Source organism: Cololabis saira, chromosome 21 (assembly GCF_033807715.1).
Source record: "Cololabis saira isolate AMF1-May2022 chromosome 21, fColSai1.1, whole genome shotgun sequence".
Taxonomy (NCBI): domain Eukaryota; kingdom Metazoa; phylum Chordata; class Actinopteri; order Beloniformes; family Belonidae; genus Cololabis; species Cololabis saira.
In genome coordinates, this window is record NC_084607.1 from 7588981 (window position 1) to 7609295 (window position 20315).

General features: G+C 42.6%; 1 protein-coding gene across 1 annotated transcript in view; it reads left to right on the forward strand.

Annotated features, from left to right (window-relative positions):
• Positions 1–20051, forward strand: part of cacng2a (calcium channel, voltage-dependent, gamma subunit 2a) — a 92020-nt gene extending 71969 nt beyond the window's left edge. Inside the window, exons 3-4 of the mRNA XM_061712688.1 lie at positions 14685–14825; positions 19168–20051. Coding sequence (XP_061568672.1) covers positions 14685–14825; positions 19168–19703 — 677 coding nt within the window. The 3' untranslated portion in view covers positions 19704–20051. The remainder of the gene's footprint in view (positions 1–14684; positions 14826–19167) is intronic.
• The last annotated feature ends 264 nt before the right edge of the window (positions 20052–20315 follow it).

A 20315-nucleotide genomic window follows, 5' to 3' on the forward strand; every position in this document is an offset into this window, starting at 1 on the left:
AGGAAGGAAGGAAGGAAGGAAGGAAGGAAGGAAGGAAGGAAGGAAGGAAAAAAGAAGGAAGGAAGGAAGGAAGGAAGGAAGGAAGGAAAAAAGAAGGAAGGAAAAAAGAAGGAAGGAAGGAAAGAAGGAAGGAAGGAAAGAAGGGAGGAAAGAATGAAGGAAGGGAAAAAGGAAGGAAGGGAGAAAAGAAGGAAGGAAGGAAGGAAGGAAGGAAGGAAGGAAGGAAGGAAAGAAGGGAGGAAAGAAGGGAAAAGGAAGGAAGGAAGGAAGGAAAAAAGAAGGAAGGAAGGAAAGAAGGAAGGAAAGAAGGGAGGAAAGAAGGAAGGAATGGAAAAAAGAAGGAAGGAAGGAAGGAAGGAAGGAAGGAAGGAAGGAAGGAAGGAAGGGAAAAAAGAAGGGAGGAAGGAAGGAAGGAAGGAAGGAAGGAAGGGAAAAAAGAAGGAAGGAAAGAAGGGAGGAAGGAAGGAAGGAAGGAAGGAAGGAAGGAAGGAAGGAAGGAAGGAAGGAAGGAAGGAAGGGAAAAAAGAAGGAAGGAAAGAAGGAAGGAAGGGAAAAAAGAAGGAAGGAAGGAAAGAAGGGAGGAAGGAAGGAAGGAAGGAAGGAAGGAAGGAAGGAAGGAAGGAAGGAAGGAAGGAAGGAAGGAAGGAAGGAAGGAAGGAAGGAAGGAAAAAAAGAAGGAAGGAAAGAAGGGAGGAAAGAAGGAAGGAAGGAAGGAAGGAAGGGAAAAAAGAAGGAAGGAAGGAAAGAAGGAAGGAAGGAAGGAAGGAAGGAAGGAAGGAAGGAAGGAAGGAAGGAAAAAAAGAAGGAAGGAAAGAAGGGAGGAAAGAAGGAAGGAAGGAAGGAAGGAAGGGAAAAAAGAAGGAAGGAAGGAAAGAAGGAAGGAAGGAAGGAAGGAAGGAAGGAAGGAAGGAAGGAAGGAAGGAAGGAAGGAAGGAAGGAAGGAAGGAAGGAAGGAAGGAAGGAAGGAAGGTGTCCACATGTGCATCCCAGTAAACGTGCACAGAGTTATGTAACGAGTCAGCTACACATACAGAGGTGAAATGGTAATTTCAGCTTCAGCTCTCTGTTTAGGCTTAATTATCCTTCACGGTACACGCATGAAGTTTTCTTTAGTGCGCATTCCTTCTATGTGCATAAATCTTCTTTCATGTAATCTCAAGGTTCAAGGTAATACAACTTTACAGAAAGTGGCCATATTGAGTTCATAATGAGTTGACAGCAAAGACGGAGAATCACAAGGAGAGACTCTGAAAACAGGGTTGAATTCCTGGACCGCTCCCTGTGAACGGAGCTGAGGGTTTGTGAACATCCACCAGTCCCGTTTCTGGTCAGACACACGTGTTCTCCGTATCGTCAGAGCGACCGTTTCAGCATTTCCTTTGATTCAGACTATGAAAGTGGACGGTGCAACAATATGTGACAGCAAAGATGACAGCTAGATGTCTCTGTTCAGTAAATCTGATGCTCATTAGCTGCTTGTTGTTACATAATATTACGCATTACGTCATCTTTAAGTCATTCACAGCTTATGTCGGCCAGCCTGAACTATGTTTTTCTGTCCACATTAACGGAGGACAGTTAAGGTAGAAACTTTCTACCAGCAAAAAATTGAAAAACTAAAGACCAGCCCAAGAAATCCGAGTCTTGGGCTGACAATCAGGGAAATTGATCACTTGTTTTTGCACTGCAAATACTCTGTAATACTCTACACCATGGCCGCTATATCCTGTATGTCTGAACACACGCCGGTTGCCAAGACAACACAGGCAGTTTAGTTACCGACTAGCAGTTCGTTTTTCTGCAGTGTTCCCTCAGGGTAAAGGGTCTACACTTAAATTTAAAAGCATCTGTTTAACCTTTGCTATGGTCTGCAAAGGAAGTTACAATTAGTGGTATAAATCAAGTTTGATCACGATTCAATGTTGCATCAATTAACTGGATTCCTCATTTGCCAATATTACAAGATATGATCATATTTTCAATCAATTTGTGATCAAAATGATGAATATTTGTTGATTGAACATAATTACTTTCATTAAAATCTAATAACTGAGCAAGTGGGGTTTTGCCTCCCCCCAGGAAATGACCATAAAAGGAAAACCTGCCCCCTATGACATCATAGAAAACCACTGCTGGGAAAAAAAACTCCCCAGAACGAAGCGTTCTCCCCGAAAAGTGAAGTAATTCCTGGAAAACTCCGACCTGGGAGACTTCAGGCGGGCCGAGCACGTGAAAGGGAGGGTCGTCTTGTTTTCCTTTGGCTTTTGCTTGATAGCTGATGTTTTCATTAACCCCCAAAAGTTGTTTGAAGCAGCAAAATCGTCGAAGCGAAGCAAAAGTGATATGTGTTTAGTTTGCGTTAATAGCCTGCTGGACCAACCAGTTCAAAGCTGGATTGATTAGGAGGGATTAGTTTCACAGCAACATCTGGAGAACGTCCTCTCATAACACAGCTCAAGGATACGACAACCTATAGTATGGTCACCTTGTTTTTTGAGCCTCTGGTCCCATCTGGAATAATGATAATTAACGTATTTTCTGGACTATAAGCCGCACCTGTATATAAGCTGCATCCTCTGCTCTATCTTTTTTTTAAATAATTAAAAAAAGATATACAGGCCGCAGATATTTATGTTGTTAGATTAGATATTTACTACATGTACAGAAGATTTTGAACTGTAAATGATGTACATGTTTGTACCTAAATAGATCCTTTTAACACGGCAGCAACTTTGCTGATTAAAACGGGACAGAACCAATAGAAAATAACCAGTATTTATTTATCTATTAATCTGTTTGAAATCTGCTTCTACCTACTTCTATCTGCTAAAGAAGAAGTAGCGTATTATTCTTTGCATTTATTTTGTCTTAGTTTTGATTCTAATTCTGTTTAGAGCGCCCCGAGCGGTGGAAGAAAAATCCACAGAATAGACGCACGTTTGTATAAGCTGCATGGTTGAAAACCTATGAAAAAAGTAGCGGCTTATAGTCCAGAAAATACGGTAAACTGCAGATAAGACATAAGAAACATAATATGGTCTCTTAAAACTGAAAAAGCCTTCTTATGAAGTGAAGACATGAGCAAAAGTAAACTGAGGACTGGTGTAACATTGTATATGACGAATATAATGGATATGAAAGCTTCCATGTTGCATCTTACCTAATTAAAGAAGATTCAATTTCCTGATTTGGAAAAAAAAAGCCTTTGTCAAAGCAGAAATGTACAAAAATATTATATACCTGTAAAATATTTACTTTCTTGTTGTTACTTGTGCAGCCAGCTTGTTTAAAAACTCACATAAACCTTTAAATATCTTTCTTTATGAATGTAACTGGGATATAGAGGTTTTATTGTATTAAATACAGATGCTACTTGCAATATTTCCAAAAGGGGTTGACTTAATCAGAGCTGCTCAGATGGCTGGAGAATATTTAGACATCTTTACCATTTGGACAACGGTTGCATGTGTAAAGCCCAGCGCTGCGTTTCAGCGGGACGCGTCCCTCTTGACTGGGAGCCACGAGCGTGCATGGGTGTTGAGTCTCATTAAGCTGTTTGTCAGCCAGCGCAGAGCAGTGCCAGCGCTCGGACACCAGCCCGAGCTGCAGTCGTGCCAATCAATACAGTACACACAGCATCCGCTCCCGCCCCGCGTCTCTGGGAGCGTGTTGGCACGTATTCTGGCAGCGCGGGCCGGTGGGCGGGGCCAGCCGGCCGCCATCGCTCCCACCCCGAAGCCGCCGCCAGCGGCTCAGCGAGGGAGAGGAAACGCACACCACAGCAGAGGTGTCAAGTAACAAAGTACAAATACTTTGTTACCTTACTTAAATGAGCATGAGGCAGGATTGAGACAGGATTTATGAAAAAAATGCGTATACGTTTTAAGTTTTCTAGTAATAATGTCAGATGAAGCGTTCCAAACCCAAAAGAATGAGCCCTCTAGTGTATCTCTCCTTTGCTCCTTTGAACAGGCTGTGTGCTGCAAAATGTGCTGCAATTCGGACTCCGAATTTCCCGCGCTGGGCGGCGGATGTGACGTCACATGACGCTGCATGCACGTTCTCCCCGTTCTCCCGTGCCGGCTTCGCTGTTGGCTGCAGTACCCCCGACGGCCGTCGTGGTGAAGGGTGGCGCTAGAGAGTCTCATTTCTTAAAAGGAGCCTCAGGCTCCTTTAAGTAGAAATTTTGGTTATCTATACTTCACCCAAGTAATTATTTTTCAGACGACTTTTTACTTTTACTCTTTACATTTTCACGCAATTATCTGTACTTTTTACTCCTTACATTTTAAAAACAGCCTCGTTACTCTATTTCATTTCTGCCTTTAAAAAAAACTATCCAGTTAAATTGCTCCATCCGGATAGAGTGAATTTGGTTGTGGTTGTTTCAGATGTTCTTGTCCAGTTTTGTTCTTACATCCGTTCCCTCAGATTCCTGCAACTAAACTTGGATGTACATTCCAATAAAGGTTAGGATAAATGATAACATGTCTCTGAAGTTTGACTTTTTGCACCATTACAATACTTATAGGCAACTAGTCATCATATCTCCTGCTCTCTGAAACACATGTTGATGCTCAATAGTACACATATATGGTTCTTTAATATATTTGCATTATACTAAGATGCATTTATTTTCAATGGCTTTTGTCCTTAATGGCTTTTTTTCCCCTTACATTACTTTTACTTTTATACTTTATTAGTATATTTATTAGTTTTAAAACCAGTACTTTTATACTTTTACTTGAGTAAAAAACTTGAGTTGATACTTCAACTTCTACAGGAGTATTTTTAAACTCTAGTATCTATACTTCTACCTGAGTAATGAATGTGAATACTTTTGACACCTCTGTACCACAGCCAGTGTAACTAAAGCCTTGTGAAGATGTAGGTGATTCATTACTCATTACTGTACGGTAACGTTACCCTCCTCTTCAGCCTGCGTCCCCCCCGTCACACACGTGTACGTAACCGATCAGAGAAACTTTTACTTTTACCTCTGTGGCTGAACGATATCATGTACTGTATGTATGTATAGCCCAGGACTGTTGCATGTTTTTGTGAGGGTAGCTACCCAAGGGAACACGGGGAGAACATGCAAACTCCACACAGAAAGGCCCTTTCACCAACCCCACCCAGGGTGTGGGCGCTGAAGTTGACACACACTATTGAAGTTGAAGTTGCAGACAGGAAAGGGGTAGAGAGAGAGATCGAGGATGACATACAGCAAAGGTGCGCCGGCTGGGATTCAAACCTGCGACCGCTGCAGGAGGACTGTAGCCTCAGTATAAATGAGCCGCTTGCTTAACCCACTGCGCGCTCTCATTTTTCACTTGATATCGAACACAAGCCAGACCCAGCAGCACATATAGAATAGAATAGAATAGAATAGAATAGAATAGAATAGACTTTATTGATCTCCCAGAGGAGAAATTCAATTGTGCAGCAGCAAAACACACACACGCTCAACGGTTTATACAAATACACATGAAAGTAAGACAAGGTATAAAAAAGTATATTCTAAAAAAAATTCAATAAAAAATAACAAATAAATAGCTAAATAATTAAAAAAGAGCAATATAAAATGTAGAAAAATGAGCAATGTACAAGAGAAAATAGTAAACCCAAAAAACGGATAATATTTACGTTTGCAAAAATTACGTATGGATCGTATGAATACGATGGATACGAGGTATTTAGCGGGCGAAGGTTATTGCACTTTCAGAGAAACAGGTTATTGCACTCGGGTGGCTACAGCTACAGAGTTATCATCTCCTCCAGGTTCTACATCTTTAGTGTTGTTGTCTTCTTCGTTTGTGTTACACAATCAAATACGTCACAGCAGCTTCGCTCCAACCCGTCTACTTCTGCTCAGGGTTCTGGATTGTAGTGGAAAAGAAACCAGGCCAAGTTGAGTCAAGCCGAGCTGAGATGAGTAGAGCCGAGTAGGTTCTAGTGGAAAAGTGTCATAACAGGCAGCCAACGACCTAAACAATCATACAGGACATTTGTTACACCCTTAGATACAACTGACGAGAGCATCTGCATATCTGAGCCAGCAGAATGTTATCATTATGTCAACAGTGGAGCATTAATTAAAGAACAAGGCACTTTTTTTCTGGAACTGCAGTCTGCAGGATGTGAAAAGTACTGCTTTTGGGGAAATTTCCAGTATGCAACTATACCTTGCATATGGTATCCCATAATGCACAGCCACCTTAGTTCCTCAAAGGCTATGGTAACCACAAATAATGTCAATTTTTCACCGCAAGGATTGGTTATCAGGAGATAGAGAGTTAAATCAGATATTATATCAGAAACTGAGGATTTATCTAACCCCGTATTGCATGAATGTGGATGTCCCGGGGCGGGAAACCGAAGATGTTGCCGTGACCTCGACCCACATCAAAAACAGTGACCCCGTTGCTAATCACGCGACTCCTGAGAGCTTCCTCTCATGTGGGGCTTCAGAAGCAGGAGGTGCCGCAGAGGTCGCCGCTGTCATCGGCTAACGGGGCGGGGGTCGAGCCTCTCACTCTGACGGCGCGGTGTTGTTCTCCAGCGACCGAGGATGGACAGCATTCCTCCTCATATTTCACCTGGACGTCCCAGGGCTGCAGCCATCCCAGCGGAGATAATCAGCCTTCTGCTAAATGGTTAATGTAATGAGCATAAGTTATCCTCCTATTATGCATTTGCCCCCCGTACCAGGGGCCCCGGGGTATAACGACTTAAGAAGATGTTGTAAATATGACCAATAATGCATGATAGCGTAAAATAACGTTCACCTCACTATGTTTCACTGCTGTGCAGGTCCTCTGTTTCCTGCACCGGTATAATAGTTGCACACTTGTATACATCATACTAATTTGAAGTATAATGTCTTAGATGGGGCTTTCAGCACAAGTACTCATGATAGCAAACACATTAAATGTAAATACTACCAGAAGAAAAGAAAATTGCTAAAAGAGGATTGTGTGGCTTGAAATGTTAAGATGCTTTATTAACCACCAAGAAATGATATCACACATACACTGCAAAAACTCAAAATCTTAACAAGAATATTTGTCTCATTTCTAGTTAAAATGACTCAATTTTAGTCAAAAAAAAATCTCGTTACACTTAAAACAAGACGCATCACTGGAAAAAACAACAATTTTCACCTGTTTTAAGTAGATTTTCACTTAAAATAAGTAGAAAAATCTGCCAGTGGAGCAAGATTTTTTTGCTTGTAATGAGAAGATAAATCTTGTCCCACTGGCAGATTTTTCTACTTATTTCAAGTGAAAATCTACTTGAAACAGGTGAAAATTGTCAAATAACAAGTTATTTTTCATAAGTGTAATGAGATTTTTTTGACTAAAATGAGACATTTTAACTAGAAATAAGAAATATTCCTGGTAAGATTTTGAGTTTTTCCAGTGTAAAGCTAAATAAGATTATTTAAAAGAGGACCCAAAAACATCCTGTCGTATTCTCCTGCAGCCACCCGTCCAGGGGTCGCAGCTCCCCCCTGCCCGCCTCCACCCAGAGGTGCTGCCGTGCGTCGAAATCCCTCCAGGCAGGAATCAAAACTTTGACAGGCCCGATCTTTAAAAGACAGAACGAGAGAACGCGTACCCTTGAAAGTGCGGTGAGGATGAACTGATTGTATGTAAATAGTTGGCCTCACTGCCGTGGGGGGGGGTTGGTTGTTGCACTGTCATTGTAAAACAGTTCCCCTCCGCTGCCCTCGCTGCGGGCAGGACGCCGCTCGGAGACACGGCCATCTGAGCTCCGTCAAACAATAAGTGAGCAGCGACAGCGTCGGTGTTATGCAGAGAACAGAGTGCAACCTGGCGTGAAAAAGCTGCAGCGGCTCCGGCCGCTCCTCCGGAGGTGGCGCGGCCAGCCGGACCCGGTGGCCACGGCGGCGGCGCTGCAAACTGCAGGGGTCACTGTGAAGGTCGCAGAGTGCTGCTACTCTGGGATGTTAATGCAAAGACTTCTCTGGATGGGAGAAGCGCTGCAGGCCAGATAACGCTGGGAGCCATGCAAATGAGCTGGAGGTTCTTTTCTTGGAAAGCTGCAGCAGCACGTCGCTCTCAGGAGCCTCAGAAACTCCCAGACCCGACACCGTGGTGTTACAGTACAGAGAGCAACTGCTGCATGCGTAAGTCTGTTAAATACGATGTGGTTAAAGAACAGGAGATGATGTTCTCCACTAGGGATGGGCGGTATGGACTAAAACATTTATCACAATCATTTCTGGCATTTATCCCGATAACGATAAAAATGACGATAAAAAAAATACCAATTCAACTCCACCTTTGCAATTATAAACACAAAAAAGTCATCAACCGGAATTTATCCTTCTTTCTTTCTTTCTTTCTTTCTTTCTTTCTTTCTTTCTTTCTTTCTTTCTTTCTTTCTTTCTTTCTTTCTTTCTTTCTTTCTTTCAGGCTCATTTCTTTCTTTCTTTAATCCTTTCTTTCTTTAATTCTTTCTTTCTTTCTTTAATTCTTTCTTTCAGGCTCATTTCTTTCTTTCTTTCTTTTTTTCTTTCAGGCTCATATCTTTCCTTCCTTCATTTACGTTGTGCGTCGATTTAACGCAGAACCATAAATCAGATTTACACAAAAAGTCATCAACTGGAATTTATCCTTCTTTCTTTCTTTCTTTCTTTCTTTCTTTCTTTCTTTCTTTCTTTCTTTCTTTCTTTCTTTCTTTCTTTAATTCTTTCTTTCTTTCAGGCTCATTTCTTTCTTTCTTTCTTTCTTTAATTATTTCTTTCTTTCAGGCTCATTTCTTTCTTTCTTTCTTTCTTTAATTCTTTCTTTCTTTCAGGCTCATTTCTTTCTTTCTTTCTTTCTTTCTTTTTTATTTCAGGCTCACATCCTTCCTTCCTTCCTTCCTTCCTTCCTTCCTTCCTTCCTTCCTTCCTTCCTTCCTTCCTTCCTTCCTTCCTTCCTTCCTTCCTTCACGTACGTTGTGCGTGGATTTAACCCAGAACCATAAATCAGATTTACACAAAAAGTCATTAACGGGAATTTATCATTTTTACCGCGAGATGACAAATTCTTACCGTGGGGAATTTTTTTGACGGTTTATCGTGAACGGTAAAGTATCGCCCATTCCTATTCTCCACAAACTTTGAGCTACTCTTGGAATATCTTTTCCACTTCTGAGACAGAATTTCAGCTATGAGGGGACTTGTGTCAGATCATCTAATCACATTTTTATGAAAACATTATTTAGGGCTCAAATATTAAACATATCAATTAAAACTGGTAATACAGTAGTGAATTAATATAGATTTGCTGCAGGTTTTACTGTCTTTCTGTTGAGAAACTACAGCATGTCTTGCAGGGTGTCTTTGAGTGGGTTGAAGAAAGGACCCAGAAACCTTAACAGCATAAAAGAAAAACAAATTAAAAAATGATCAGACAGGAAGGAACGGGAGTGAAACTGAGCAGATGGTAAGACAATGATCCTGGGAAGAGAACTAGGCGGTACATGAGAGGTGGGGGGGTAGTTACCGATGAGCAGCAAGTGAGAGCAACTGGAACCAGGTTTGGAGCAGAAAAGCACAAGAGAGTTGCATCCTAAAGCACCAGCGCAAAACTAGCTCTCTAGTTCGCTGTATGTCAACGTTTTTCTCCCCTAAGAAGTGAGCGTTTTCCAGAAAGGGCTGGACTTGCATTAGACATGGGCGATATGGACTAAAAAATGTATCACGATAATTTCTGGAATTTATCCCGATAACGATAAAAATGACGATAAAAAAATACCAATTCAACTCCACCTTTGTAACTATAAATCTATCACCACATTCAGTCTTTGGAGCCCCCAAATAACTGCTCTAAAAGAATACTAAATACTACTAAACTACACCAATTAAATTGAATTGATAAAAACCAATTAAATGAGTCTACCTGTACTGCAAAACTGTAATGACTCAAACTCCTCGCTCTCAGATCCACCATGTTTGTTACACAAAAACGTCATCAACGGGAATTTATCCTTTCTTTCTTTCTTTCTTTCTTTCTTTCTTTCTTTCTTTCTTTCTTTCTTTCTTTCTTTCTTTCTTTCTTTCTTTCTTTCTTTCTTTCTTTCTTTAATTCTTTCTTTCTTTCTTTCAGGCTCATTTCTTTCTTTCTTTCTTTCTTTCTTTAATTTTTTCTTTCTTTCTTTCTTTAATTCTTTCTTTCTTTCAGGCTCATTTCTTTCTTTCTTTCTTTCTTTCTTTCTTTCTTTCTTTCTTTCTTTCTTTCTTCTAACGCAGAACCATAAATCAGCTTTACACAAAAACATCATCAACAGGAATTTATCGTTTTTACCGCGAGATGACAAATTCTTACCGTGGGGAATTTTTTGGACGGTTTATCGTGAACGGTAAAATATCACCCATTCCTAACTTGCATGTTTTAATACTTTTCTCTGAGTAAACCAGCAAAGACAGAAAGATAGCTGCACTTCCTTACTTCTGCAGAAAATTGTAGGAAAAGCAAAATTTTCTGTCAACATGAAGATATTCTCCCAAACGCAGCTGTCCTCACTGAGCGTGCACATCGTGGCGTTGTAGTTGAGCTGAGTTGAGTTGAGTAAGCTTCTTTCTTCAACTTTTGTGTCACCTTGAGATCGTGCGCGATTAAACAGTCCCCCAGTCAACAATCGATAAATCTGGCCTGCCTCTCCGTCCCTGTTTTGTTTCTGCAAATGAAGTTGATGGATGAATGAGAGCCCCCCGCACCCGCCGCCACGACGTGCCGCGAAGAACCGCGTCAGTGTTTTCAGAACCAACGGGACGCAGTGACGGAGACAGCGACACGGTGGAGGTGCAGGTTTGGTAGCAGCAGTACTCGAGTTGTAAAAAAAATCAGAGGGGATGGTGGATTTTATCATACGGGGACAGATAATTTGTGCTGATTACAAATAATATAATATATTACAAATAATAGCAGTGACCAAAACACCTGCAGAAATACTGCAGGAATTACATTAAATGCAGCCTACTGTAAGCTTTAAATATCTACTGGGCTTACATCAAATACATCAAAACACAACAATAAAAAACAGTTTTCTGAACTTATCAATATGACTCTGTCCTTCACAGGATAAGTAAAATGGATCACTGCAAAAACTCAAAATGTTAACAAGAATATTTGTCTTATTTCTAGTTAAAATGTCTCATTTTAGTAAAAGAATCTTATTACACTTAAAACAAGACTCATCACTGGAAAAAACAACAATTTTTCACCTGTTTCAAGTAGATTTTCACTTGAAATAAGTAGAAAAATACGCCAGTGGAACAAGATTTTTTTGCTTGTAATGAGAAGATAAATCTTGTCCCACTGGCAGATTTTCCTACTTATTTCAAGGGAAAATTTACTTGAAACAGGTGAAAATATTTTTCTGGTGGTGACTCTAAATGTTGAAATAGCAGTAAAACCACATTCATTGATGAAATGACATAATGGATGGAAAGGGGGGATGGCAGTTTTACAGGGGGGATGATTTGGACCGTTTTTATTTCAGGGGGGATGCCATCCCCCCTCATCCCCCCTCAACTCCAGGACTGGGTAGCAGGACACAGGAGCAAGAATCAACTCTTAGGACAGCTTAATATTTAATCACCCCGTCCCCCACTGGTAACCCCAAACCCCACGATCCCTCCTGGACAAGCAAGTGGAAGAGAGGGAGTGACTCTATCTTTCAAACCGTCTTCTGCTTGGACTGAGTGTGAATTAAGAGAGACAGGGGAAAAAGGGGGGTGAGATGAGTGTGGGGGGTGACGGACAACAAGATGACCGCGAGCAGCAGACAGAGACGGACGGGTGAAAGAGAAATGGTGGCATTGAAGTCTTCTTCATGGCGTAGCGGAGCTTGGCGGCTGCATGACGAGGCAGGTGGGAGACGGAGGAGGATGTTGTAGATGTTCATGAACGTTAAAATAGAGAATAACCTGCGTGGACTTTTACATGTTCCCACCATGCCTGCTTGGCTTTGCTCCAGATTCCTCCCACAGCCCACAAACATGCAGGTGTGTGTGTGTGTGTGTGTGTGTGTGTGTGTGTGTGTGTGTGTGTGTGTGTGTGTGTGTGTGTGTGTGTGTGTGTGTGTGTGTGTGTGTGTGTGTGTGTGTGTGTGTGTGTGTGTGTGTGTGTGTGTGTGTGTGTGTCCACTGTGTGTCTGTGGCTGTGTGTCCACACTGTACGTGTGGCCCTGTGATGGACTGGATGGATGGATGGATGGATGGATGGAGGGATGGAAGGAGGGATGGATGGATGGAGGGATGGATGGATGGATGGATGGATGCATGGATAGATGGATGGATGGATGGATGGATGGATGGAGGGATGGATGGATGGATGCATGGATAGATGGATGGATGGATGGATGGATGGATGGATAGAGGGATGGATAGAGGGATGGATGGATGGATGGATGGATGGATGGATGGATGGATGGATGGATGGATGGATGGATGATGGATGGATGCATGGATGGATGGATGGATGGATGGATGGATGGATGGATGGATGGATGGATGGATGGATGGATGGATGGATGGATGGATGGATGGATGATGGATGGATGGATGGATGCATGGATGGATGGATGGATGGATGGATGGATGGATGGATGGATGGATGGATGGATGGATGGATGGATGCCCACCGTATCTCAGCTGTCAATCAAAGACAGACAGGACAAACTCCAGCCACAAAGAGATAACGATGGAACGATGGATTATATTACTGGATTATATTACTGGATTATATTACTGGATTATATTACTGGATTATATTACTGGATTATATTACTGGATTATATTGATGGATTATATTGATGGATTATATTGATGGATTATATTGATGGATTATATTACTATCTTGGCACAAAACCTGCTTTGGCATTTAAAAGAAAAAACCCGGCAGGATTTATTAAAGAGGCGTATTGATAAGCCACTTGAGTGGAACGGGAAATTGTCCATCTTCATAATTCTACGTCACTTTCAGGACCTTCAGGGTTGCTGAAAGAAAGGAAAACATCTACTCTGTGACAGGACTGGTGTATTATTGATTGGGATTAAGCTATAAAGTCGAGGTCAAACTTCAGATAATTTTTTTTTTCGGTCAATAGATAGATTAAACCATGCAATGTATATTGATTTAAAGTACTTCTTATTATTCTTTTTCGAATAAATAATATAAAACATTCCCATCTTTTTTAGCAGAACAAACTATGTGAAGAAATTTTGAAAAAATACAACTTTCAGGTCCGTTCCTCTTTGCAGGGAAGATCTTCATATGTACACAAAATAATAACCAAGTGCTCATCATAGATGTACTTGGAGGCTTATATTGGTTGTTCTTATTGCTGCATTTCTGGAAATTGCTTGAAAGGAGCCAGAGGAACTCATTGTCCAATGTATTACATAAGAGTATGGGGACATTTTTCAGCTTATAAGCCATTTTCTCCAAGTTAAATGTATTTTTTTTCCGTTGATGTCCATTGAGTATCCAGTATGACTTATTTCTTTTTCGGTGAATCTTAAAGTAGTAATCTTTAGTAGATTTAGATGTTGAAATGTGTGTATAATCTTGACAAATCAGTGCATAAATCACATGGCGCACCAAACATATCAGCATATCAGCCGTTACCAGTCAGCCCACCTACGGCCTCAAGATGACTTTCACGTCAATTCGTTTCTTACCGTCACAAAGCCTGAAGGAGCTCAGGATGAAAAAATCCAGGGGAGAGCGCAAGAAGGGCGATAAAGGTAGGCACGCAGATGGGCCGGCGGGACCCCCGGCTCGTCCCGGAGGAGATGCAGGCAGCCAAGTTCAGCAAGCCACCCAGCTCCGCGTCAGCACTTTGGAGAGAAACTGGGAAAAGTGCTGAGGTGGCAACCACATGGGGAGATGAGGTGAAGTGGTGAAAATTTAACCACCCTGATGAAAGTTTAAGTGTGCATGCTAAACAGGAGAGAGAGGGGGCGGTGGAGGTTAAATCCAAAGGATGGCAGGAAAGTGACTGTTTGAGGGACTTTGTCTTCTTTTTTTTTTCCCTCCCCTCACATCTGCTTCTCCAACTCCAATGTGACTCTAATTTCATCTGACACCTCAGGATGCAGCACAGCCCTCCTCTGACCCTGGCTTTACCTCAAAAGTAACAACCCCCCCACCCCCTTCCAGTTTTCTGGTTCTTGATAATTAGCTGCAAGGATGCAGTTTTTTCTCAAGGACACGCGCAGCATCCCTGTGCACTGCAGCCTGACTGATGTACACGCCGGAGCCTGGCAGCACTTTTACGGACCGCCTTTCACACAAAACTGCTTCGGTCGCCCGGCTACCTCTGGGGTCTGCGAGCGGGGGAGAGGTAGAGTCAAACACCGTGATTACATAAGGATGGGTAACAGGCTCGCTGTGGGGGTGCGTGCTCACTAAACAGTGTTGATGCAGTCTTTCACAGGCCTGATGGGGTGTTGATTATGATGAGCTCACCCACAAGGACCAGATGCCGAAATGGATCCTAATGTGCGTTTTTCTGCCTTTGTCTCTCCCTCTCATTTCCCTTCTTTCTCTGCCTCCACTTTGGCCGCCTCTGCCGTGTGTTCATCAAAATTACATCCCATTCTCCCCCTCTGCTCCCTCGCCTCTTTTTCCTTGTCCCCGCTCATCCGTCCCACTGGCTTTCAGGTGCGGTGCGAGCCTCCAGCATCTTCCCCATCCTCAGCGTCATCCTGCTCTTCATGGGAGGCCTGTGTATAGCTGCCAGCGAGTTCTACAAGTCACGCCACAACATCATCCTCAGCGCGGGGATCTTCTTTGTGTCTGCAGGTGAGTCGAGCAGCAACCAAGGCGAAGAAAGATTCGTACAAGAGAGCATGAGGCCGATTTCATCTGCTCACTACTTATTAAAGGAGCATGAGGCAGGATTGAGGCAGGATTTATGAAAAAAAATGCGTATACGTTTTAAGTTTTCTAGTAATAATGTCAGATGAAGCGTTCCAAACCAAAAAGAATGAGCCCTTAAGCGTATCTCTCCGTTGCATTGAACAGCCTGTGTGCTGCAAAATGTGCAGCGTCATGTGACGTCACATCCGCAGGACAGCGCGGGAAATTCCGGCCCGGAATTGCAGCACATTTTGCAGCACACAGCCTGTTCAAGGCAACGGAGAGATACGCTAAAGGGCTCATTCTTTTTGGTTTGGAACGCTTCATCTGACATTATTACTAGAAAACTTAAAACGTATACGCATTTTTTTCATAAATCCTGCCTCATGCTCCTTTAAAGGAAATCATTTTAAAAACATGCGGTTGGATTTCTCCAAAGATGCATTCAGGTCGATTTCCTCATTTCACTGATTTTTCTTTGTCCATTCTCAGACATAAGAAGGAAAAAAAACAGCTTAACTTAAAACAGGAACTATTCAAACGTTAAATGTACTCATTATTTAGTAGGATAAAGTTCATCTTTAAGTTCTGTACCTGATTCTTCTTCTGCCACCGTCATCTCTTTTGAGCGTTGAGATGCTGCAGTTTTTAATCTCTCCCTTATCCAGACTTTCTGCATCGTTACCAGACAAAAGATAAGATTTTAATCATAACTTGCCTCTTCTAGGGATATTTCACTCCCCGTGTTGCGTCGTGGTATCTCTGCGTTACAGTTCCTTTAGTTTAAAGGCTCACGGCCACACTGAGTTGTTCTTCCTCTGCGATCAGCAAATTGTTGTTCGAGAGGTCGACACCTCGTCCACAACCATAACAGTGATCCCAAACAGGTTTTTTTTCTATTTCTAAAATTCAGTTAGTTCATGTAAAGTTAATTAGTCATTTTCAAGTTCTATTTTTAGGGACCGAGCACCAGCAAGGCTTATGCGAAGCCCTATTGAAATCGGAAAGGTTATTATTATTATTATTTTATCCGAAAACAATTGCGTTTTTGAGGCGCATAACTTACTCGAAAAGTTGTGAAACTTGGCACGCATGTCCCACGTGGTGAAAAATTACGTATTCTAATAGTGTCAAAAAGGGGCGTGGCCTAATGGCTCAACAGCGCCCCCTAGAAAACTTTGTGCCTCAAGCCCCACAATACGGTTTGACGTAGATGCACGAAAATCGGTACAAACCTGTATCATGGCGCAACTTAAAGAAAAGTCTCTTGGCGCCATGGCCGAAACCGAACAGGAAGTCAGCCATTTTAAATTAATCGTGTCATTTTGGCGCAATTTTATGCCATTTTCACGTGTCATACTTTAACGAACTCCTCCTAGCAGGATCGTCCGTTCGACATAAAACTCGCTCAGGAGACACAAAAGACGTTAACGATGAAAAGTTATCAAAATCGTGAGTTTTCGTGAAATGGCGTGGTAGTGGCGCCGCGTCAAACTTCAACGCTAAACAGGAAGTGAGAGTCGTGGGTGGTGTCATCGGACTCTGTTTTGAGTCATTGACCATAATTGGTGAAAATTAGCCCTGCCCTTTCTTCTGATTTGTTGTCCCTATTTTCTACTATAACTTTTGAATGGTTTGACATAGAGAGTCATGGGTGGTGTCATCAGACCTGGTTTTGAGTCCTTGATCTCAATTGGTGAAAATTGCACGCGCAAGGTCCCGTTCATCGCTGCTTGGAGCTTTAATTTTATATTATTTCTTTTGATAAGTGGATCATAAACAGTGATTGAATTTGGCAGCGTTCAGCTCTCTTGACGTCTTTAAAACTGAAAATATATATTTATTCGATTTAAGAAGATAAAATACAGTCACACAGTGCACTTCCATCCAAAGAACAATTAATTCCAATTGAATCCAAAAATTCATATAAAACCTTTTTAAAACCTGCCTAACTAAGGAACCTTACAGATTGCATTTAATGTTGACTGCATAAGAGACTGGTCGATGGTTTAGAAGAAGCTGTTGGCACCGCCGGCTCAGACAGCTCAACAGGACAGAAACAGTCACAACACGTATCAGGTTCAACACCCCAGAGGCTGGAGGTAAAGGACCTGAGTCCTGACTCAGAAACCTGGGGCGGTTGTCATGTTCTTCTATTAATACTGACTGAAAAGCAACTTTTCAAATAGCTCTTTTGTACCGGGCCTTTTTTTTTCTGCCTCATGTCTGAAATTACCCAAAACAGGCGGAGTACATCCCCACAAGTATAAGGGTTGCGTCTATAATCTTGGTCTCAAAGTAAAGCTACAGGACTGTCTCAGAAAATTAGAATATTGTGATTTTCTGTAAGAAAACTCAAATATCCTATCTCAAAAAATTAGAATATTCTGGGAATCTTAATCTTAAACTGTAAACCATAATCAGCAATATTAAAATAATAAAAGGCTTGCAATATTTCAGTTGATTTGTAATGAATCCAGAATGTATGACATTTTTGTTTTTTTAATTGCATTACAGAAAATAAAGAACTTTATCACAATATTCTAATTTTCTGAGACAGTCCTGTATGTGTGTACCAAAAAATCACATCACTTTCAGCAAAAAACACCTCTGAATCATGTGATAGTAGCAAAAAACCGGCGCACAACAACAAATATGTCCAATAACTATTTACAGTTTACTTCTAAGTGGTAAAACTATGCGCTTTTTTCATGTTTTTAATACATATCCATGTAATTGCTCGGGGATTGAATTGTGTTTCATTCGGGGTGACAGTGCTGGTAGAAACTTTTAGCTGAGTTTCTGCCCCTCATTTCGGTACGCTACATGTCAGTATCGGTAGTTTGTCTGTACTCAAGAGTAACTGGCAGCCCCCCCTGCAGGGGCCTGGGTAAGTTGCAGTTTCCAGCTCTCTCAAAGACGACTTTAAGGTACGCAGCTCTAGATTAAACCATGGAGATGGCTTCCTCAGACTTTTTCAGAGGGAAGGGATCATAGTACCGTCAACAAGACCGTCATCCTGTTAGAAATCAACAACCAAACAGTCTTCTTAAATAAGAGCACGCCCTGATAGACACCGGCTATTAGTTAGTCAATGTAAATTCAAAAGATGTTTAAACAATCAAAGGTACAAAGAAAATTCCAGATAAAAACAGATTATAACAGATAAAAAGATCAATTACAAAGCCAGCGCTGACATGTCTGATTGTCGGTCATCTCATGCAGCAAAGTCACTTCTTCATTCCTCTTCTGTCTCTTCATCATGTTGCTAGGCAAAAAGTCACCCATTGGGACTCATCTCTAAAAATATGGTGTCCCTGACACACTTTCGCTATGATCCATCTTTCAAGATACATACCATCACCAAAAAAGTCTGTGCACGACTTACCTAACAGGTTGAAGTATATGCTGTATGTTGTGTGTGTAAGATGAGCTGAAGGTGTGAAGCTGAAGGTGTGAAGCTGCAGGTATGAAGCTGAAGGTATGAAGCTGCAGGTATGAAGCTGCAGGTATGAGGCTGCAAACAGGAAGTTGCAGACATGAAGCTGCAGGTTGGAAGCTGCAAACAGGAAGCTGCAGACATGAAGCTGCAGGTATGAAGCTGCAGACATGAAGATGCAGGAAGGAAGTTGCAGGTATGAAGCTGCAGACAGGAAGCTGCAGGTATGAAGATGCAGGAAGGAAGTTGCAGGTGTGAAGCTGCAAACAGGAAGCTGCAGACAGGAAGCTGCAGACATGAAGATGCAAGAAGGAAGTTGCAGGTGTGAAGCTGCAAACAGGAAGCTGCAAAAAGGAAGCTGCAGACAGGAAGCTGCAGGTATGAAGCTGCAGATATGAAGATGCAAACAGGAAGCTGCAGGTATGAAGCTGCAGAAATGAAGCTGCAAACAGGAAGCTGCAGGTATGAAGGTGCAGAAATGAAGCTGCAAACAGGAAGCTGCAGGTATGAAGGTGCAGGTATGAAGCTGCAGACATGAAGCTGCAGGTATGAAGGTGCAGACAGGAAGCTGCAGGTATGAAGATGCAGATATGAAGCTGCAAACAGGAAGCTGCAGGTATGAAGGTGCAGGTATGAAGCTGCAGACATGAAGTTGCAGGTATGAAGCTGCAGGTATGAATATGCAGACAGGAAGCTGCAGGTATGAAGCTGCATATTAGTGAATAATGCCATCAGCTCATCTAATATGTTGCGTTGTTTTCTCTTCATCTTTTTCCTCCAACTTCACGTGGACCACAACTCTCCGTCCGCCCTGCATCTTCTGCCCTGCATCTTCCGCTCCATCAGGTCTGAGCAACATTATCGGGATCATCGTGTACATATCAGCCAACGCAGGAGACCCTTCAAAAAGCGACTCGAAGAAGAACAGCTACTCGTACGGCTGGTCCTTCTACTTCGGTGCCCTCTCCTTCATCATGGCTGAGATGGTAGGCGTCTTGGCGGTGCACATGTTCATCGACCGCCATCGACAACTGAGGATAGGGGCCCGAGCAGCCGACTACCTCCAAGGCTCAGCCATAACGCGGATCCCCAGCTACCGCTACCGCTACCGGCGCGGCTCTCGCTCCTCTTCCCGCTCCACGGACCCGTCACATTCCCGCGACGCCTCGCCGGTGGGCCTCAAGGGCTTCAGCGCGCTGCCGTCCACAGAGATCTCCATGTACACGCTTCCTCGGGACACGCTCAAGTCCTCCGGGACGCCCACCGCCACCTACAACTCTGAGAGGGACCACAACTTCCTTCAAGTCCACAACTGCATCCAGAAGGACCTGAAAGACTCGAGCCATACCAACACAGCCAACCGCCGCACCACGCCTGTATGAGGGAGCCGGCGCAGGCCCGGCGAGCCCGGCGGCGATCAGGAGACACGGGAACCCCTGTGGGTGCAGTACGCCCCCCGGGAAAAGTTGGATTTCCATGTTTATAGACATTGTTTTTTCTTTGTTTTGTTTTGGGGTTTGTTTCTTTTGTTTTTTCAGCTGCATGACTTTTCCATTACCATTGTTGAGAGTTTCAACAATTCTGCCGTGTTCCTGGATCGAAGGGCAGAAACGTCTGGGACAGACGGTCCGGAGTGATATGTCTTTTTATTTTATTTTATTATTTTTCTGCGCAGGGTTTGTTCATGAGGTTCAGGGCGCCGGACAGCGGGGGGGCGGGGGAACGGGGGGGCATCTGCGAAGTTCACGACTGACTCCATGTCTTCATCACTTTTTGGTTTAAGCCCGACGAATTTGTTGGGAGCGACATGTCGCGCTCCCCCTCAGCTCCGACATACACGACCTCTTTTATTCACTGAGTCATTCGTTCATCTTTTTTTTGCATTAAAACTGTGAATTTTTACAGCTTGGGATTCATTATAGGATTATCCCAATCTGTAATCTCTAACAAAGGTACTACACAAACACCACCAGTCAGACGTTTGGACGTAGATT